Source organism: Camponotus vicinus, unplaced genomic scaffold (genome assembly GCF_025532165.1).
Source record: "Camponotus vicinus isolate PSW18456_S1 unplaced genomic scaffold, iyCamVici1.0 SCAF_14, whole genome shotgun sequence".
Lineage (NCBI taxonomy): Eukaryota > Metazoa > Arthropoda > Insecta > Hymenoptera > Formicidae > Camponotus > Camponotus vicinus.
Genome location: NW_028141950.1, coordinates 612891 through 632369, shown reverse-complemented (window position 1 = coordinate 632369; position 19479 = coordinate 612891). Strand labels below are relative to the sequence as shown.

The 19479-nt window shown below is 29.6% G+C and overlaps 2 protein-coding genes across 6 annotated transcripts; both read right to left on the bottom strand.

The window, feature by feature from the left end:
- Positions 1–954: 954 nt before the first annotated feature.
- On the bottom strand, positions 955–11796 carry LOC145965413 (sodium-coupled monocarboxylate transporter 1). 2 transcript variants are annotated; one of them, XM_083088947.1, is made up of 9 exons: positions 11742–11796; positions 6271–6618; positions 5917–6142; positions 4291–4358; positions 3665–3960; positions 3295–3513; positions 2973–3156; positions 2342–2623; positions 955–1854 (listed from the first exon to the last, which is right to left on the bottom strand). In XM_083088947.1, the coding sequence occupies exons 1-9, from the start codon at positions 11763–11765 to the stop codon at positions 1603–1605; spliced, it is 1899 nt and encodes a 632-aa protein (XP_082945073.1). In that variant the 5' UTR covers positions 11766–11796; the 3' UTR covers positions 955–1602. The 2 variants fall into 2 exon arrangements, with proteins under 2 accessions (XP_082945073.1, XP_082945074.1); XM_083088948.1 differs by lacking the exon at positions 11742–11796 and adding an exon at positions 9242–9609 and having other exon boundaries at positions 956–1854.
- Positions 11797–12345: 549 nt separating this feature from the next.
- LOC145965196 (putative sodium-dependent multivitamin transporter) lies at positions 12346–19348 on the bottom strand. Of its 4 annotated transcripts, none has more exons than XR_014436645.1 (10): positions 19185–19348; positions 17213–17335; positions 16883–17104; positions 16464–16804; positions 16247–16366; positions 15812–16029; positions 15322–15539; positions 14931–15187; positions 12781–12994; positions 12346–12692 (listed from the first exon to the last, which is right to left on the bottom strand). XR_014436645.1 is itself a non-coding variant. In XM_083088582.1 (10 exons), the coding sequence occupies exons 3-10, from the start codon at positions 17330–17332 to the stop codon at positions 14528–14530; spliced, it is 1821 nt and encodes a 606-aa protein (XP_082944708.1). In that variant the 5' UTR covers positions 17333–17335; positions 17400–17638; positions 17736–18513; the 3' UTR covers positions 14386–14527. The 4 variants fall into 4 exon arrangements, 3 of the variants coding, with proteins under 3 accessions (XP_082944708.1, XP_082944706.1, XP_082944707.1); XM_083088582.1 differs by lacking the exons at positions 12346–12692; positions 12781–12994; positions 19185–19348 and adding exons at positions 14386–14852; positions 17400–17638; positions 17736–18513; XM_083088580.1 differs by lacking the exons at positions 12346–12692; positions 12781–12994 and adding an exon at positions 14386–14852 and having other exon boundaries at positions 19185–19347.
- Positions 19349–19479: the final 131 nt, after the last annotated feature.

Genomic DNA, 19479 nt, shown 5'->3' with positions numbered 1-19479 from the left:
AAAAATAATTCGTAAGGCAAGGCAATGTGCATAAGGTACAGAACGATTGAATATAATTCTGAAAAAAGTCTCGGCCATTTAAAACAAAAAGAAAATTAAACTCAAGGAATCTTTTCTTGATTAAAATATTCATAATGTTTAACGATTTATTGATTTTAATAAAACTTCGAACTGCCATTTTTTACGCCATCTTCAACGTAAACACGACATATGCAATTAGCAAACATTCTTTAGCTTCGAAACGTACATTAGCACAACCATTTTATCCACAACACAGAACGCTCAAAAAATTATTGTAACCGAGTTTATTACAATTAATAGAAAGTTAATAAAACGACCTGCGCGATTTCCTATTATTTAGCCATAAATTATTCTCTCTTTTTTTCTTAAAATATAAAATTACATAATAATTGCTCTGCTAAAAGCAGATAATCTCTGGGTGAATTAGTAATCTTAAAATTAAAAAAAATTTTTGGAATTATAACCAGTATTTCAAGAAATATTAAATCTAAATATAAATTAATATAATGCTAAAAAAATCATGTGTCTTGACCGCATTTTTTCTAATTCACTGCATTTTTATATTAATTTCAAGTTATTCTCAAAATTTAATTTGTTGTTTTATTTGTTGTTGATCCATATTTTTAGTTTCTATTATTTCATTAAATAAATGACTTTGATTTTATTTCAATACTTAATAAAAACGATTCATTTCTTTTGAAATAATTATTATTGCACATTATAAGAAGAAAAATGTAGAAAAGATAAATATCATAGAAGAATCACAGAGGATTTTGTACTATTACTATTACTTTTAGATGAAAAATCAAATTCTTTAAATCAGATATTCAAATAAAATGCGATATTATTTTAATTTACACTAAAATAATATAGATGTAAAGTTTTTTCAATTTGTTGTAAATTCAATAATGAAAAATTTGATCCTATAGATGATAGGTTTTTCATCATCTCTTTTCTTTTATATGTTACGATGCAATTATGGAATAAATTCGGAAGAGTAATGTTGCAATATCAACTATATTATTAGTCATTTATTTATTTTGTGAAAATAAATTAAGTGATAGTAACATAACATAAAAAAAAGAAAGAAGATGGAATAAAAAATGAAAATTTTATCATAAAGAATTAATTCAATTAATTATTCATAGAGTGCAGAAATCTGGAATTATAATCCCAACAATACCACGATTAAAAATGTTGAATATTTTTTTATATAATAGTTACAGAAAATTTTATTTTTTCCCTTGAATTTTGGCAAATTATAAAATTATAGAGAGCAGTTTTTTCATTCAAATTCATAAATCTGAAAGACAATTTGTACTCTTCTCTCTCTTTCTCTCTCTTTCTCTCCCTCTCTTTCTCTCTTTTTCAAACGTCTTTACAATACTTATCAAACTTTTGTGTCATTTCAAAATGAAATTCTGAAAAAAAATATTAAAGGCTATTTGAATGTTCGCTAAACCTTCGGGAATAAATATTCCGTTATGCAACTCGATTTTAATGCTTGCTAAATTAGACTTCGATTATTGTATTATCGATATCTATTTCACCCGACATGATCTCATTGCCGCTCCAGGTTCTTCAGGATTTCACGTCGGATGCTGGCGGACGTCGTTGCGTCTCATCCGCTAGCTCGAGACCAAAGTTGGTGATACCCTGAACATTTCCAGTAACTTGAGGCTTCGTTTGCATGCGGAACATGGCTGCGATCGGCGGACTCAGGTAGTCCTGATCCACATCGGTGGGATTCTGTGCACCCGTTGCAAAACTCGCCGCCAGACCCACTATTATAGTCAACATACAGCCGATTGTGCTATACCATAGGTAACTAATCTGTAAGCCATATCGTAATGCTGTTATGCTTATCGGCGTGTTTGTTATTTATGCTGTGATCTCGAATATAAATTTCTCTCGCATAAAGTAATACAAATATAAAATAATACAATAATGAATTATACGAGAAAAAAGTTAAACTATAGAAAAAAATATGATAAACATAAAGTCGATACATATATGAAAAAGAAATTGCAAAAATAAAAAAGTAGAGAAAAAATGTACGTATGTGTAAAATGATATTTTAATAAAGTATTAATTTTTAATTAAATAACATTTCAATTGGAAATAAATTAATAATTAAAATTCACAAACATTTTTCTACCAAACTTAATTTAAATTAATAATTTAATTTAATTTAATATTAAGTTTTATATTAATTTAATTAATTTTGTTGCAATTAATTTGTATTTTAATTATTAATTAATTTTTTTAATATGAAAAATGAGGCATACTAAAAAAAATTATACTTTCGGGTAAATCTCACCTTATATATAGACGAAACTTCATCCTCGTACTCGGATTGATTAGGGATAATCATGGTCTCATTTATGCAAGGGCAGTGTGCGATTGAGATGTCTTTACTATCTAAATGGATATGTCCACTTACAGCCGCAACTTGAGCGCCTAATCCTATCCACAGCACTACTATTAGACTCGTGATGGCACCTATTATTGCTCCTTTAGCATTAGCCCACGGCACAAACATGCCCAAGGAGAATAATCCCAAAGTCACACCGCCTACCATACCATTGAAAGACAATGCAACCTAAAAATGAATGATCTGTTTTCGGTGAATGACATACAAGTTACGGAGCGATATGCAGATAAGAAGAAACACACATAAAATAGCATACAAAAATGAATAAAAGATTAGATCGTATAGCATTAAATCATAAAATAATAAAAAAATCACAAGCATGCTTATAAGATTTGTGTTGTATTCTTTAAAAATTATATTCGTGCAAATTATTATTAATTACTATTATTATTATTATTATTAATATTATTATTAATTTATTTATTAATATTTAATTTTTAATTAATTTATTAATATTATAATTATTATTATTAATTTAAATCTGCAAACAATGCAGCAAAATTTATATATAATTTACCTGTAGAACGCCACCTAATTGTTCCACGACGAAGACCAACGCAAAGCTGAGAGCTCCGAAAAATATGCTGATCCATCTGGCGTAAATCGCGCCTTTACTTGCCGGCAAATCTATCTGAAAGAGTCCACGAAAAATATCCTCGCAGGTAATCGCCGCTAAAGAATTCAGAGCGCTCGCGACAGTTCTGAAATAATTCCAGGGATTATTTGCAAGTCCAATTTAACGAATTTGGATAAAGTTACATCGAGATGAATAAATTTACATGCATACATCTCTCTCGTTGGAGAAATTTTCGATCATCTCTCAGCCATTGTTTACGTACCCAAGAGACGCGGCGAAGATACCGGCGACGAAGAATCCGGGCATTCCGCGAAGGCTTCCCAAAACATTCATTACGTACAACGGTAATATCTGATCCTGATCGCTTATATATTTGGCGGTTAAAGGATCACAGTCTTTGTAAGTGCTGTACAGCACCATTCCAGTCAGAAAATTGATGCTATAAATTAGGATCATGCCAAACGAAGATACCCACAGCGCTCTGTAACGCGGTAATTACACCATATATAATTACATAAATGATGAAACAATAATAAATAAGATTGACATTTGAATATAATAAATCAAGCAGTTTTTTAGTCAAAGTTCCTGCACTATTGCGAGATGTTATTGTCTTTCGGACAGACACTTACATCCTTACTTGCGAGATGTTCTCGACGCTGAGATACTTTTGCACAGACGCTTGGTTGCTGCAGAACATGGTGGTCCAGTAAAAAGTACCCCCAATGACAACGCTCCAGAAGCTGTGTCGCACTGTGGGTCTGGGATCCATGTTGAAGAATTCTATCCTGCCAGATTCCACATTCTCCTGCCAAACGAACGCAATTCCACCAGCCCACGACAATCCATAACCCAAGATAAGGAACAATGAGCCCATAAGAACGGCGGCTTGGAAAGTATCAGTCATTATTACAGCTTTCATACCACCCTATTGTAATAGCAAATGAATGTTATTTTAATATTACATATATATAATTATTACGTAAAACAAAAAAAAAATATATATATATATATATATATATATATTTTGCAGAAAATATAATTTTCTATTAAGTTTACAAAATAAAATATAGATGAAAAATATTATGTAAATTTTATATTATATATATAATAGAAAAAAATATATATAATAGAAATTTTATATTATATATATAATAAAAAATTATATATTACTTTTCAATGTATATAATTATCGCACTTTTATAATTGTTATATTATTAAATCTATGTAATGTTATTTAACTATAATAATTACGAACCTGTGATGCATAGAAAATGCAAACTACGTAGACTAGAGTGACGGCTATGTAAGTATTTAGGCCCGTGACTGCAAATGAAAGAATATCGTTTATCGTTCTAGTGTCATTGAATTTTCAAGATCATATTTTTGATGAGATTATTAAGGAAACTACTTATAAACTTATAGGCAACTACTTATAAACTATGGTAAAAATGTACTCGTATACTCCAGTGTAATTATATTATAATGAAGCCAATAACGAGAAGAGTTTCGAGAGTTTTGACCCAGTAAATATTATTTGTTGCAGTAATATAACATCGAAGTAAGAAATGTAATTTATTTTATTTATTCATCAACTCCATATGTGACCAATATTTTATGTGAACTAATTCTATATGGAGTATAATGTAACAATGATATAAAATATATTATATAACATGTTACATTTATGAATAGAAAATTATATAATCAGTAACTTGTCAATAATACTTATGTATGTTATTTATAACATTTTATCTTATTACTTTTATATAACATTTTTAATGTTTACTAGGAAATATGTTTAAGCAAAAAGTTGCTCCGCAGTCACTTTTTAACGAATTAAGTGCTCGAGTAAATCGTCAGAAACTTTTAATATGCATTATTTTGCAAAAAATATCCCTGTTATTTCATAATTCTCGCAATTATTTCAATTATTTTCTATTTAAATGACTGAAGTGCACATTATAACTGTCATAAAGTTCAAACGTTTATAAAACAAAAAGTGGTTTCCCACACAGCATCAAGTCGTCTAAAAGTACTACTAAAACTGGACATTTTTTTGTCACAGACATCTTTTACTGACATCGTTAAGTCGACGGAAAGATGGCTAAAAGTCGTCTCATGACCTGAATTCAGTGACTTTTTAGTCTTATCCATATGATGATTAAAAGATGACTAAAAGATGATTCATTCTATATAGATTATCGACACTCGATAGTAGGAATACTTCAATACATGCAATAAATTGGCTATTTCTTCCATTTATCCGCCTAATTTCTAATAATCTGTTTAATATTCTGAATCCCAACAAGGAATCCAGATTATTAAATAAATTATTTTAAATTCAATTTATCAGAAATTAAACTGATAAACAGTAATGTCAGGAAAAGGATCAGGATGCGGCTCACACGCATACAATCATTCTGCGTAGCACATGTATGTGGCTCTGTCTGATTGATGCGTGCGAGCAGTATCCTCTTTCTGGCATTACTGCTCGTAAAAGGCAAAAATATGCTTCAGATCTTATATTAATTACTAATTCTTTATATACATTTCGTGATAAATATTAAATACGAGATAAGTTAAGAATGGCTCGCCGCGTAGCGGCAAGCGAAGAAACACGTGCCACATACTATTATGTCTTTTTTATGTCATCTTTTTCGACAAAGCGAAAAGATGTCTTTATAGACATCTTTTCGTTATCTTTTAGTATAATGTGCTGTGTGGGTTAATTCATCGTTGTTTTAAAAATAAGAATAAAGATAAAAAATTGCGCTTTTATTATAATTAGTTTGATACATCATACTATTTTTTGCCGCAGCAGTAATAAATTTAGAATCTAACGCGATTGCAAACTGTTAATATAATTTCAGTCATCACTCACCGTGACTTAATGCCAATGCAGGTGCATATACAGCCACTGACGTGTACAATACCATTTGCAGCATATATAGTGCGCTCGCGAGCAATCGGCAATGCTGATTGAAGCGAAGATGCAGATATTCGTAGCTCGAAGTCAGCCTTAATTTCATGAATACCGGCAGATACAAAGTAGAGGTAATCGGCACCACAAGTATGAAAGAGAGACAAGTCATCCAGAATTGAGTACCCTAAATAGACAAATAGAAATGCCTTTTAAAAAATAATTTTCAAGAAAGATTCTATTTCTCTAACACATTTCTCTTTTTTCTTTTCAGAAATATCGAGTTCCCGCTTACGATATATCGTATCGTCGCACCTGTCCGTACATTTCCGCAGGATTTCCCAGAAGCTCGATGGCCGTGATGAAGCTAGCGGCCAGCGACATCGCCGTGGGGAACGTGCCCATGGTGGAGCCTCCTAAAAGGAAGTCCTGGCTAGTCTCCTGCTTCTTGGCAAAGAAGCCGTAGAAAGTGCCGATCAGACACGAAACTAACAACATCGTGGCCAACACGGTGTAATCCGCCCATGAGAAATAATGGAGCAAAGTAGGATGGTCCTCCTGACATTTCTCCTCATTGCTTTTAACACTGCGCCGCTGCTCCGCGGATGAGGCCGACAGGAAGAGAAACAGGACGAAGAGATGCCGTCGCATTTTCGCAAGTATCTGCCAATCATTTTTCATATATTGTTAACGATATACAGCACAGGAAAAAGTAAGTAACAAACTTAAAAGTTCTTTAATAGTATTGAAAATAATTTTTATGGTGGTAAAATATCCAAAATATGTAGTAATTCCTGTGTCGGAAGTGATAGGAACAAAAGGTTTTTATAAATTAATATGATAAAAAGTTATTCTTCTGATTTATTATAATTTTAGTCGGATTTTAATTCTTTTGTTTGAGGCTTATGTTATAGAGATTTAAAAATATAAAAATTAAAATAATATTACCAAATTGTGTCGTAAAGTTCAATTCTACATTAATGAAAGACATACATATATCCAATTGAAATATATATTAAATATATTAAGTATATTAAAACTAAAGTGTTAAAGGAAGAGAAAAAATGCTTGCTTGTAAAAATTATTTAATGTAAGAGTATTAATATATTAAGTGCAATATAGTACGTTCCGGAAAATTGTCCAACAATATAATTGCGGCACTTTAACGATGTTCACACAAATTGATATATATGACACCATCTCAATTGGTTCTTTCACTTGACACCAGTCACCTTGTGTTCTATAGATCTTATCGAAGATATATCGTGGCAATGCATTGACGTTATTGGTATAATTTTAATCGAAATATCAATTAATTCAAAGTGTCAACGTGATATTAATCAATGGTGCGGAAAATTTATAGAAAAGCATACCATTATTCTCATAAGTTATAATTATAAAATTAGTATCGAATTATATAAGGACAAAATATCACAAGATGATTTATGCCCGATTTCACCAACCGCGTTTAACTTTAATCTTAGTTTAACTCACTCTTTATCTCCTTTTAATTCTTCCTTTAGAAAGAGACAAAGAGTGAGTTGAACTAAGATTAAAGTTAAACGCGGTTGATGAAATCGGGCATTATAGTTAATAAAGGAGGGATACAGAGTGTTTTATAAAATTTAGAATAAAAATTCTTTACTGAAATTCCAAAATAAATAAATAATTATTTGTTCGTAATTTTTCAAGTTTCGAGTTTACACGCGCGATATCTTAACAAAAAGTAGCATCAAATTAAAATTTTATTAATGTAAAATCTAAATTAATTGACGAATAACATTTTGCTATTAATTTTCATCTTTAAAGTTTCAGTCATGAAAATTTTTTTACTTTTATGACTCTTACAATTTTTTAAGTATTATATAAATGAAATTAATGATCATAAATTCCTATAAAGACGAACATAAAATTGCATAATTGTATAAACTAACAAGGAAAGCTGTGAGAAGATTGATTGATAAAGAATGAATTTCTGTCAAAGAATATGCATCGATTGCCCAATGATTATTAATCGTTGCATAAACAAGTCAGCAATAAAATGGAACATATTAATCGACCTTTTGCAGGCATCCAATTTCTATTATTTAACAATCTGCGCGTTATCGTAGACAATAACTGACGACATAACTATCGACAGCATCATTACCATGTATTCTTCTATTTTTCAATCATTATTAAGATAATGTTCAAACCGGTTAGATTTTTAATTAGCTAGCTAGAACTAGTTAACATAATGAAACTGCGATTTAATGCATCTAAATGTCAAGAAAACAATAAACAAAATTTCCATAAATTTTATATTAATTTTCAGAAATATGCAAAAAATGCGTATGATGACAATATTTTGTTGCTCGCATAACGTGATGAAATATATCATTAGTATTATTAGATAAATGATTATGAATAGTACATAATATAAGTGGCATAATAAATAGCAATTTTGTTGTTTATATGTGCGTATAAATTTTATATTGATTTAATATTATATTAATTTTATTAATTATATTAATTTTATTTGGTCAAAATTAAAATAATTAAAATGTTAAGAATAAAAAATAATTGAATTTAATGTTAAAAGGATTTTAGATAAAATGATTTCAGATTTAAGGGTATTTGATATTAACTAATCATGTAAAAATAGAATCAACTTTTATTTGATACATATTAATTTTTTAAATTCTATTTTTAAAATCTTAATAAAACGACAACTAATCAATTGTATCTAATTGTTTGCTAAGTTACTGCAATAGATAATAAAAAATTTGGCTGATTATTAAAAAATTTAATTACTCGAAATATTTCGTATGTTCCCTATAATCAGATTTTTTAACTAATAATAAGCGGTTATCATATTTTTCACTCTAACGTATTTATTATTGTATACTTATATTTAAAATATAAAACAGTAAATGTATTACATTCATAAAAGAATTACATCTGTTATAATATTTATCTAAAAATTAATAATATCGAAATATCCATGTAAATCAATTAAAAAATAGGACATATAATACAATTAAATAAAAAATAAATAAAAAATTTAGAGCTGTTTATTGTCGTGAAGTTCTATAAATGCGAAAATCTCAATAGTATGCAGAAATGAAATGAAATTTAAATAAAATTATACTTTCTCATCATGCAGAATAAATCGACACTAAAAATAATTAAATGAAGAAGTAAGCGATGGCAATTTGAAAATTTACATATATTTGTAGTTTGCAAGCGGAAACTTTTCTTTGATTTATTTTTAAAGAATATTAGATGGGATTTTTTTAAATCTTACCTCTTTTAATAACTTCTTTCAAGATGTGGAACGGATCACCAATTTTTGAAAAGATATATATACAAAAGATTCTAACGACTAATCACGCCTTAATCGCGAGTACCAGCCGATAGAAACGTGCGAAATTGTAGTTGAATGATTTTGCTCGTTTTCCTAATGTAACGCATATATGATCGGCTAAAAAGCTCGCTTTGATCGAAAACTCGCTCTTTTGCAAGAGTCCGTTCGTCCCTCGTTTTTTCGAAGACGCACAGTTTTTTTTTATTTAGAATCGCAAAATTTTCGCGCGCTTTGAACTTCCAACTTCCACTTTCGTGCCCTCTTAGTTCCACGGTTTTCAGGCAGCGAAAATCGACGGATTAAACGGAGAACGGAATCGAGACTGATCGTTTTAATTGTCACGTGTGTGCCTTTATACGAGCCATCATCCCCCTACTACTACGTGCAACCGGTTTCAATGTAAAATACGCCAAAATCATAACACTCATTCTATCGCCATTCAAATCTCATCGATTGCGTAATTGACCTCGTTGCCTTCACTTATATGCGATTTTAAAATTTTGAGTGTTTGTAACTTTGACATTTCTTCAACCAAATTCGTAAATCGCGTATTTTCTATGCTTCCCTTTAGCTATATTTGGTTATTATTATGCAATTGATTATGCATGATTTAAAAATATAACATGGTTTAAAAATTAACTTTGACAAATAATAGAATGAGATTAAATATAAAGTAATGAAATTTTTGATAAAACTTAATAATTTTGCATTATATTGCATTGATTCTACAAGAAAGAAAAGATATTTTATTTATTATTCGCATATAGATGTATACAACATAGAAATAGAAGAAATTTTAAAGTTAATTAATTATTAAATTGCATCAATAATAAAAAAACAGTATTACATAAACGTTATCATATTTTATAGTATCTTGTTCGAAATTTTTATAATATATTATTTGTTTATAATAAACAAAATGAGAAAATATATTCGAACTCATTCCCCAAATTACATAAGCGTGACTGCACACTGTCAAATAGCGGATTCTTGTCAAGAAATATAGCCTTAAATTATATAGATTTGTGTGATGAATATCTGATTCTATAAAAAACTCCATCCCATGTGATTTATTTTGCATGACGAAAATAATACGAAAGACACAAAAAGATAAAAAAAGAGCACAAAGTAAAAAGAGCAGGATATGGCGTACATCCTATACATACTATATTTTAATATATATAAAGCCTTGAATTATATTCAAAAGCATAGTTGTAAATATGGAAAATATAAAACAAAAATATAAAAAAAATGTTGAAACATTGTTTTAGTATTTTTAGATTTGCGTGTGTTAGATAATTTTTTCTTTTTATTCGATTTTTATTTATCTTCCTTTTCTCCCTTTTTCTCTAATTCCTTGGAGAGGATATTAATATCATTTTATAATTGAAAATTACAATCTCGTCTCTTTAAATATCTCGCTATAATTTTCGTGTGATATCACAATCAATTATCAATCATTCGTCTAATAGCTGATACAGGAAGTCAATCGTATCTTCAATATGACTCGCAGCACGAAAATCACGCCGAGAATCCAGCTAAGTCCACATCTAACCGGTTACGGTTTACAGGATGATAAACAAACCAGGTAGACGGGAATTTCTAACAGATTTGTACGATTATGCATTGACGTACATTAATCGAAACTGAAATCACAGTCAGTCATCTAACTAATTAATTATTCACACCTCGAATGACAACAGTAAACGAACATAATAAAATATATATCATTGTGATAATATTATATATGATATCTAACACTTGCTTTTTGTATGGAAACACATATACAAGGATGCATTCTTAAAACTGTTTGCATTCCTTTCTATTTAAGAGTTTACATTCTTTTTTAAAAAAAAGTCAAATAATTTTATTTAAAAAAAATACGCTCGTGATTAAAAAGTCGTCGATTGTCGTTTCACTGAAAGCATCATCATATTTTGGATTGTTTCTTATTAAAACCTCTCTTTTTTTCGCACAAAAAACGCGCAATTTCTGGAACATCCTGTCCACGCACAGCATGTGCAGATTTAACTAGATAATACCGATTAAAATCGACGAAGAGTGGTAAGCAGTTTTATTCAATGTATTTCTGCGTGAGTAACTATGTCACGATTCCTTGGATATGACTAATTGTAATTGTAAAAAATGAATTGCAATACATTGCGATGTTAATTATCCAATTATTTACTGTTGAACTATTCACACACGTGTCACGCATTTTTCAAATCTTATTCAAATAAAATTCATTTTAATGGTAAAATAAAATTTTGATAGTTGCCAAAAACTTGTAAATTGGAGAAGGGTAAAATTTAATAAACTCTTATTAAATCTCTCCTAAAGAGACATCGAATACGCTAATTCATCAAAAAATTTTTTTTCTAAGATTTAATAATGTAAATATAATATGACATGTTTGCAATTTTTATTGATTATTACAAACCTTCCGTAAAAAAATTTTAATCATAGATGATACGTCGCAAAATTGTAGAATTATTTTTTTGTAATGAAATAAATTAATCGAAGTTCAAAGTCAAAATTATTGTAATAGATCATGTTATATCAACCGAAACACTTATGAATTCGATTTGACACTAAAATTAACACATCACAGGAAAAACATGTATATTATCACTGAAAACAAACTGTTAATCTCATCATCTCACTTTTAAATGCAATTATATTACACAAAATAATTTAATTTCTACGGAGTTAGAATCGAATGTGTTGTACACATCTACAAAGGACCGTTGTCATTGAAAGTCAAAGACAGTCTAACATGTTATCAAAAATAATATAAAGAAAGCACGGGAATAAAAAAAGTAGGAAAAAATTCTTACCTCATGAAATAATAATGAAATAGAGAAAAAGAGGCCGATGTATATTTTGCTTTTGAGTAATGACATATATTTCAATTAGTGTAATTTATTTTACAATATATATGGATATATATATATATATGTGTATTTTCAATTTTTAGATGAAATTTAGGATTTAAGAAAAAAATTTAAATTATTCTTATTTTATGACGACTATGATCTTGATAGGATAATTAAGAAATCCAGTTTCAGAAATATCTCTTTCAGCTTTTTAATTTTGTAAAATGAGTGTGAGAATTAGATTATTTCACATGCTGAAATTATGTAAAATGTAATAAGAAAAATTTATTTATTAGTTTTCATATTTTTTAAATTATAATACTGCAATGAAAAAAATTGTAAAACCGAACGCGTTGCCAAATCAAGGAGAGAGTGCTTCAGGAGTGCACATCAAGGATAATCATCGAGATATTTGCCTTTTTTTGACGAAGAACGATAATGAAGTGGCATGGGCCTTGCAATACCCCCACTGATGACTTAATTGATCATTAACGAATAGTCCCCAGCCATTCCATCTAGGAAAAGAAGTCATATTAGGCGTTGTACTACAGACCCGCGCATAAGACGCGTGTCTCAGTGGAAAAACAATTAAAAAGGACCTACAGAGAGAGCTCCGAGAGATCTCAGCGATCCAACGGAATCGCATAAATTGAAACTGGTTTCAACTGACCGTCGTTGGTTCAATCTGGCGTGTCAATCCAAACGAACCAGAAGCTTTTGCGTGGCCACTTTGGTTTCTTCCTCTCCCCCTTCTCTTTTTTTTTAAATACAATCCCGGATTTTTTTCTTTCATCCGCTTAAGTATAGTGGAGAGAACCTAAAAGGAAGTTATACATTATAAATATGATAAAGCCGCCAATTTAAAAATTAAAGTTCCCAAGATTCTCAAGATTTCTCACTTGAGAAACAGAAATTTTTTCTATTTTTTCATTAAATGTTTCAGAATGAATATTCTCTTATCCATGGATTTTAATGAAATTGGAATAATAAATTTAATTAGTATTATCGAATATTTTAGGACCTTTATTTAATACAATAAAATATCAAATATAAATTTTTGAAAAAATTTGCAATTGTAATTATTATATATAAATATTAAGTAATTAGATGATCTCGCTTGGTAATTGCTAAAAGTTGAATAAAATACATAAAATAATATATGAAATAATATATGAAATATATAAAATAATATATGAAATAATATCACGTTGTTTTTATATTTTTTATATTTAATTAAATAAGTAAAATGGATACCTTTACAGTTTAGCGATAATATTTTTAATATAATAAAAATTATTTATTTAAATAAATACTGCACTCTTGACATACATATCATTATATATACAATTGTTTTATTATTTTTTTAAGTACAACCTATAAAATATTTCGTTATGTATCTCTCTGAATTTTTACAATATATATATATATATATATATATATATATATATATATATATATATTAACAAACATAGTACATTGTATAACAACATTTATAGATATCACTTTTGCAAATCATGAAACATTTCCGAAACTTGTAAATTTTCTCTCCTCTTTCTTTCTTCAAAATGTTTGCAAAATTAATACTTGATTCAAGCTTTTAAATATTTAACAATAAAAAATATAGATAAACAACTGTTGCAATTAAATTATTTTGTAGAAATAACGATGTCTTAGCTTAACAATTCTATAATGAATATATTAATTATATATATATATAATTAATATTACATTTTAACAAGAATTAATATATATAAATATATATTAATTCTTGTTAAAATGTTTAAACAGCTATACTTAAACACAACACACACCAAATATATAATTTATTTTCTTTCTTTCGGAAATTTTGTTATTACAACCGTCATTACATATATGATGTTTTAAAAAAATAGCCTTATCTCTATTATCTAACATATTGTCAAGATTTCCTAATTCTCCTTTAAGTATATTTATAAATATATATAAAAAGAACTAAGCTCTATTATAATTCAAGCAGACGCACAGATATGTTTCACTGCAAAATATATAATGCAATTGTGCCTATGAAAATTATATTCAGTCAGCAAAAACTGGCAGTGCAAATGCAACATGGAAGACATTTGTTGCAATACACAAAATTATTTAATTTTATGTAAAAGTGTTATGTTAAAAATAAATGTGATTAATACACATTTATGAAAATTCTCTCACACACTGAATTACTTATACTTTTTTTCACAATAAATTTTATTTTTTTACTACATATATAATAAAAAATATCCCTTCATAATATCTCATGTAATCTTTTCATTTATATGTTATCTTCTCGCGTATTTTTCTGATATGGAATGTCTAATACCTATTAATCTTTTTAAATGATGCATTGTTCAATTTTTGTACCACTTTTGTCTACACTGTCATTCTTCTGGATCGTATTGTTAAAAGAATATTTACTTTCTAATGTATAACTTGCTATATCATCGATCGCTATATCTCTACGTCGCCTATAATATATACGTCGCGCTATCACAGGAAAAAATAAATTAGGATCTAATTTATCATTTTGATCTTTGATAAACAAACGAAACAGGCCACTGATAAATAGACCAAGAATGAACGTTATTAAAAATCCAAGAGGAGCATACCACATGTATGAAATACGATACAAATAAAAATAGGAACTATCGCCAGTGCTTCTGAAAAAAATATGGTAACTCTTTAAATGCTGATATCTTACATACATTAATTTAGCGATTATTCAACGAATTACTCACTTAGAAAAATTTGTAACATTTTGTGAAACGAATACTGTTGCGTTCGTGAGCGTATTATTCATATCACAGCCTTTAATAGTCGTTGGTAACATAGGTGGCATTGGACGCGGTTGACCGAAAGCCATCCAAAATAAAAACGCAAGTGCCGTGAGAGTACTTATTATCACGCCTTCTTCTGTCGCTGATTCGGTGCCCATGCCAAGTGTGAAAACGCCCAATAATGGACCACCGACTACTCCAAAAATGGTTAAGCCAGCCTATGATAAAACACATTTCGTTAATGACAAATTTAAACGCATTTATACATAAATAATAATAATGAATTAGACTTATTGTCTTGATTTATCTCTAGAAGATTTTCTTGATAATTTCATGATTTTTCTCGACTTACTTGAAGTACTCCGCCTAATAACTGCGCTAAAAATGCTAAAGCAATAGAAATAATGCCAAACACAAAAGCAAGTATTTTAGCAATGGTGGTTGACTTTGTAGGAGAGAATTCTCTCCTTGTATATTTTCTATATATAGGTCTCATATAATCCTCTAATGTTACTGCTGCCAGAGAATTTAATGCTGCAGAAATTGTACTGAGTCCTGCGCTAAAAATACCTAGAATTAAATATTTCAGGTTAACATTGTAAATATATCTATTGTTGTTTTCAAATTATATACTATAGAGAGAGAAAGAGAGAAACCTAAGATAGATAAATTATAAATTATATTACATGAAATTATATTTATATAAAATTATTTAGACATTTGTGCTCTTAAATGTTTTTACTTTTATAATCATTTTTGTGTAAGTATAATTTCTACAAGTTTCTAGAAGTTTTAAATATTAAAATAGAATACTTGATAAAAATACATCAGAAATATATTACCTGCAATAAAAAGACCTGGCAAACCAGGTAGAGTGGACATTGTGTCCATGACATATAATGGCATAAGCATATCAGGTGAAGAAATCCTTTTCTGGAGAATTGGATCACAATTATGATATTTACTATATATTGCTAATCCTGAGAAACAAGTTGTGATCGAAAGAATTGACAGAATAGGCCAAGACAACCATAAAGCTTTTTGTGCAGCCTGGATATTTCTAGAACAAAATTTACTCGATGCAATATTTTTAAAAATTTTAATTTAATTAATAAATGAGGTGTTATAAAAATAATTATTTAGTAAAATATATTAATAAAATAAAAACAAAAATTACTTAATATGTTGTATGTTAATATTTCACATACATTATAAATTATAAAACTTTAATGTAATCATTAATATGTGCTGCTTAAATTACATATTAAAGAACTTACTTTACAGTTAACGAACGTTGTACTTGTACTTGGTTCACTCCATAAATCGATAAGAATGTACATAAACCACCAATGATAAGAGACCACCAGGTATGTCTTACTGTTGGATCCGGAGAAATGCTGCAACGATATAAATGCTATAAATATATACAGATGTAATAAAGAGTATTATAATCCAACAATAAACTCATACTTAATAGAACAGTAAATTTAATACCTATCAAATTCGATTCGTTGTCCCTGCTTCGCTATCTCCCATATCTGTTCTAAACCTCCTACTTCAGTCGCGGCTATGCCAATAATAACAAATACCGCAGCAAACATAAGTAAAGCTTGAAATACATCGGTTATCAGCACAGCCTTAATGCCGCCTATACTCGAATAAAAAGCACAGACGAGACCGATAATAATAATACTGGCGGTTTTAGAAATTCCCGTTGTTGCTTCCAACGCTAAAGAAGGAGCATAAAGTACTACTCCTGAATATAAAAGTAGTTGAATCCAGTAAACAAAACTAGCCATCATCCTAGTTTTTACTCCAAAACGCTTTTCTAAGTACTAAAATAAGTAATACTTTCAAATATGTTATAACAATTAATAATTGTTACAATAATTATTGAATTTCACATAACTGACCTCATAGGCACTGGTTGCTTGTAATTTGAAGAATACTGGTAAGAATCCGTAGCATACAAATGGAGTGCCTATTAAATATGATACATTTATTACAACAAATTGTGTCCCATATGTGTAATTCTCAGCGGATACACCAAGCAATGTAATAGCAGACATGAAAGATACCACTAAAGCAACAGCAACAGGTACAATGCTCATTGATCGACTTGCGATAAAATATTCCTGTAAAAAAATATTATTGCGATATAACAAAATATCTGAAGAAAAAATAACTTTATTTTTAAAAAACTTTCTTCAAAAAAGAATCAATAATACTCGATAACTGCATACCTCCATAGTTTTCTGACGTCCTCCACTGAATCTATAATAAATACCAATTCCAACACTTATGAATAGCATAACTGCTATAACAAGATAATCTGCCCATCCTAAGATATTTACATCTGCCATGATCTGTAAATTATCAAATTAAAGTTATAATTCTTATTGCTTAATTTAAAAAAAAAAAAAAACATACAACTTTTATTTCTTTCTTCAATTACATTCTATATGAAATAAAAATGACTTATTAACGACGTATAAAATAAAAATTAAAAGAATCTTAATTTGAAAGTTCTTCCATAAAGTTATTTGTAGCATGTTTTTGTAAAGTGTTTGTGTATACTTATATATAAAATTGGCAGCAAGTTGCGTATATTTTTATCTTATGTAACGCATGCTGCGGACAATATCTTCCAATTTATATTTATATTCAGACTGAAATAATATTTATAAAAGCTGAATGCTTTATTCCAGAAAAACATACTCAGCATGGAAAATTAAAGTAATACAAATGCATATATATATTTATTACCTGGAAGATATTTTTAGATATAATCTTTGGGTCAATCTAGACGGTTGGCTTGCGAAACAAAGCACTTTATCAAATTTTCCGTTATCCGGCAATCATGTTAAATTATCTCTTGTTTAATTATTGACTCTTTCAATTGATACTCGCAAAATCCCCCCCCGCGATAATCTAGCTAATCTAGCTAACGGTTTTGCGATATACTTTTTTTTTTCTCTCATAATACACGTAGAAAAGACGCAATGAATAGTAACAAGTAGGCCACGTCACTTCGTCACTTTAAGTTACTAGCTCGCTGCACGTGTTTCTATTGACCCGTGTTATATTCGCGCGTCGCAAACAATTTACGCACGATTGCTCGTAAATCGATGACGCAACGATATCAAGTTTTGTCTCATTTGATGACAGAAAATGTCAAAGAAACGAGAGTATCTCGCACTCGCGAGTCGCGTCTCGTGTCCGTCCACTTCGCCGCTCGGTCGCGTCAGCTGTCATTAATCACGTAAAGCAGTCATTGATCGATCACACCGAAGAACGTCAATGTACCACGCGGTCATTGAGCTCTATACACATTGGAACGAGTGCCACAATGATGCAGCGCGTCGAGAGAGGATAATCTACCCTTGTTTTGTACAGTCCGAAGCTATCTATCCTTGCGTTTTTAATCCGAAGGAAAGATTATTTTAAGCAGATTCAGCAAACAACGTATACATTTCACTTCTCGAGGATAAATCTTTGCTGACGTACTTGTAGAATTGATGATGCGTAGTGCGCTCCGAAAAGGATAAAAGACCATAAAATTTGTTATCTCTCTCGGCGTATAATTGTTGGCACTCTTAGGCCGATATTACATTTGTCGTACGACAAATTTTTTAAGCACATTGATTGGCCGAATGGGATAATAATTTTTTGAATCTTTAGAAACTTTTTATCCCGCAGCCAATCAATGTACTTTAAAAATTTGTCGTACAAATTTTTTAAGCACAATGGCTGCGGGATAATAATTTTTTGAATCTTTAAAAACTTTCTATCCCGCAGCCAATTAATATGCTTAAAAAATTGGTGTCGTACGACAAATTTTTTAAGCACATTGATTGGCTGAATGGGATAATAATTTTTTGAATCTTTAAAAACTTTCTATCCCGCAGCCAATCAATGTGCCTAAAAAATTTGTCGCACAAATATAATATCGACCTTACCTGATGTATAGAATTTAAGCACATGGTCCATGGCGTCATGCCGGTATACGCATATATATAATATAATACAGATTTGAGAATTTTTTTTAGTAATAATTAGCGCGTCACAAAGGTCCATATTCTGAATCCTCTTTTATCGATAAAAGTGCCTCTAAAAGTGACTTACAGCCATTCAGAAGGCTTATAAGCCACTTTTAAAGGCACTTTTATCAATAAAAGAGGATTCAGAATATGGACCAAAATGTCAACGACTTACCGCTCGATAGAAATCCGAGTCACGTTCTATCCGACTGTCTCCGATCGGTTACCAGGCGCAAAAGAATGTATCGCGATAAAATATTCTTCACTATCAGCCCGACGTCTCGCGCACGCTCCGCATGGTGGTTCGGTCGTTTCTGAACCGAAACTGTTCGTGAATTGGGTCTAGAGCCTAGACTCGGTCGTGACATCAGGAACGGTTCGACGGACTGCTGATCAGCCCGGGAAATCATAAAAGAGAACGCAAAAAGCGAGTCCTTTGTAAATTAGATCGTTAATGATTTTTTACGCTT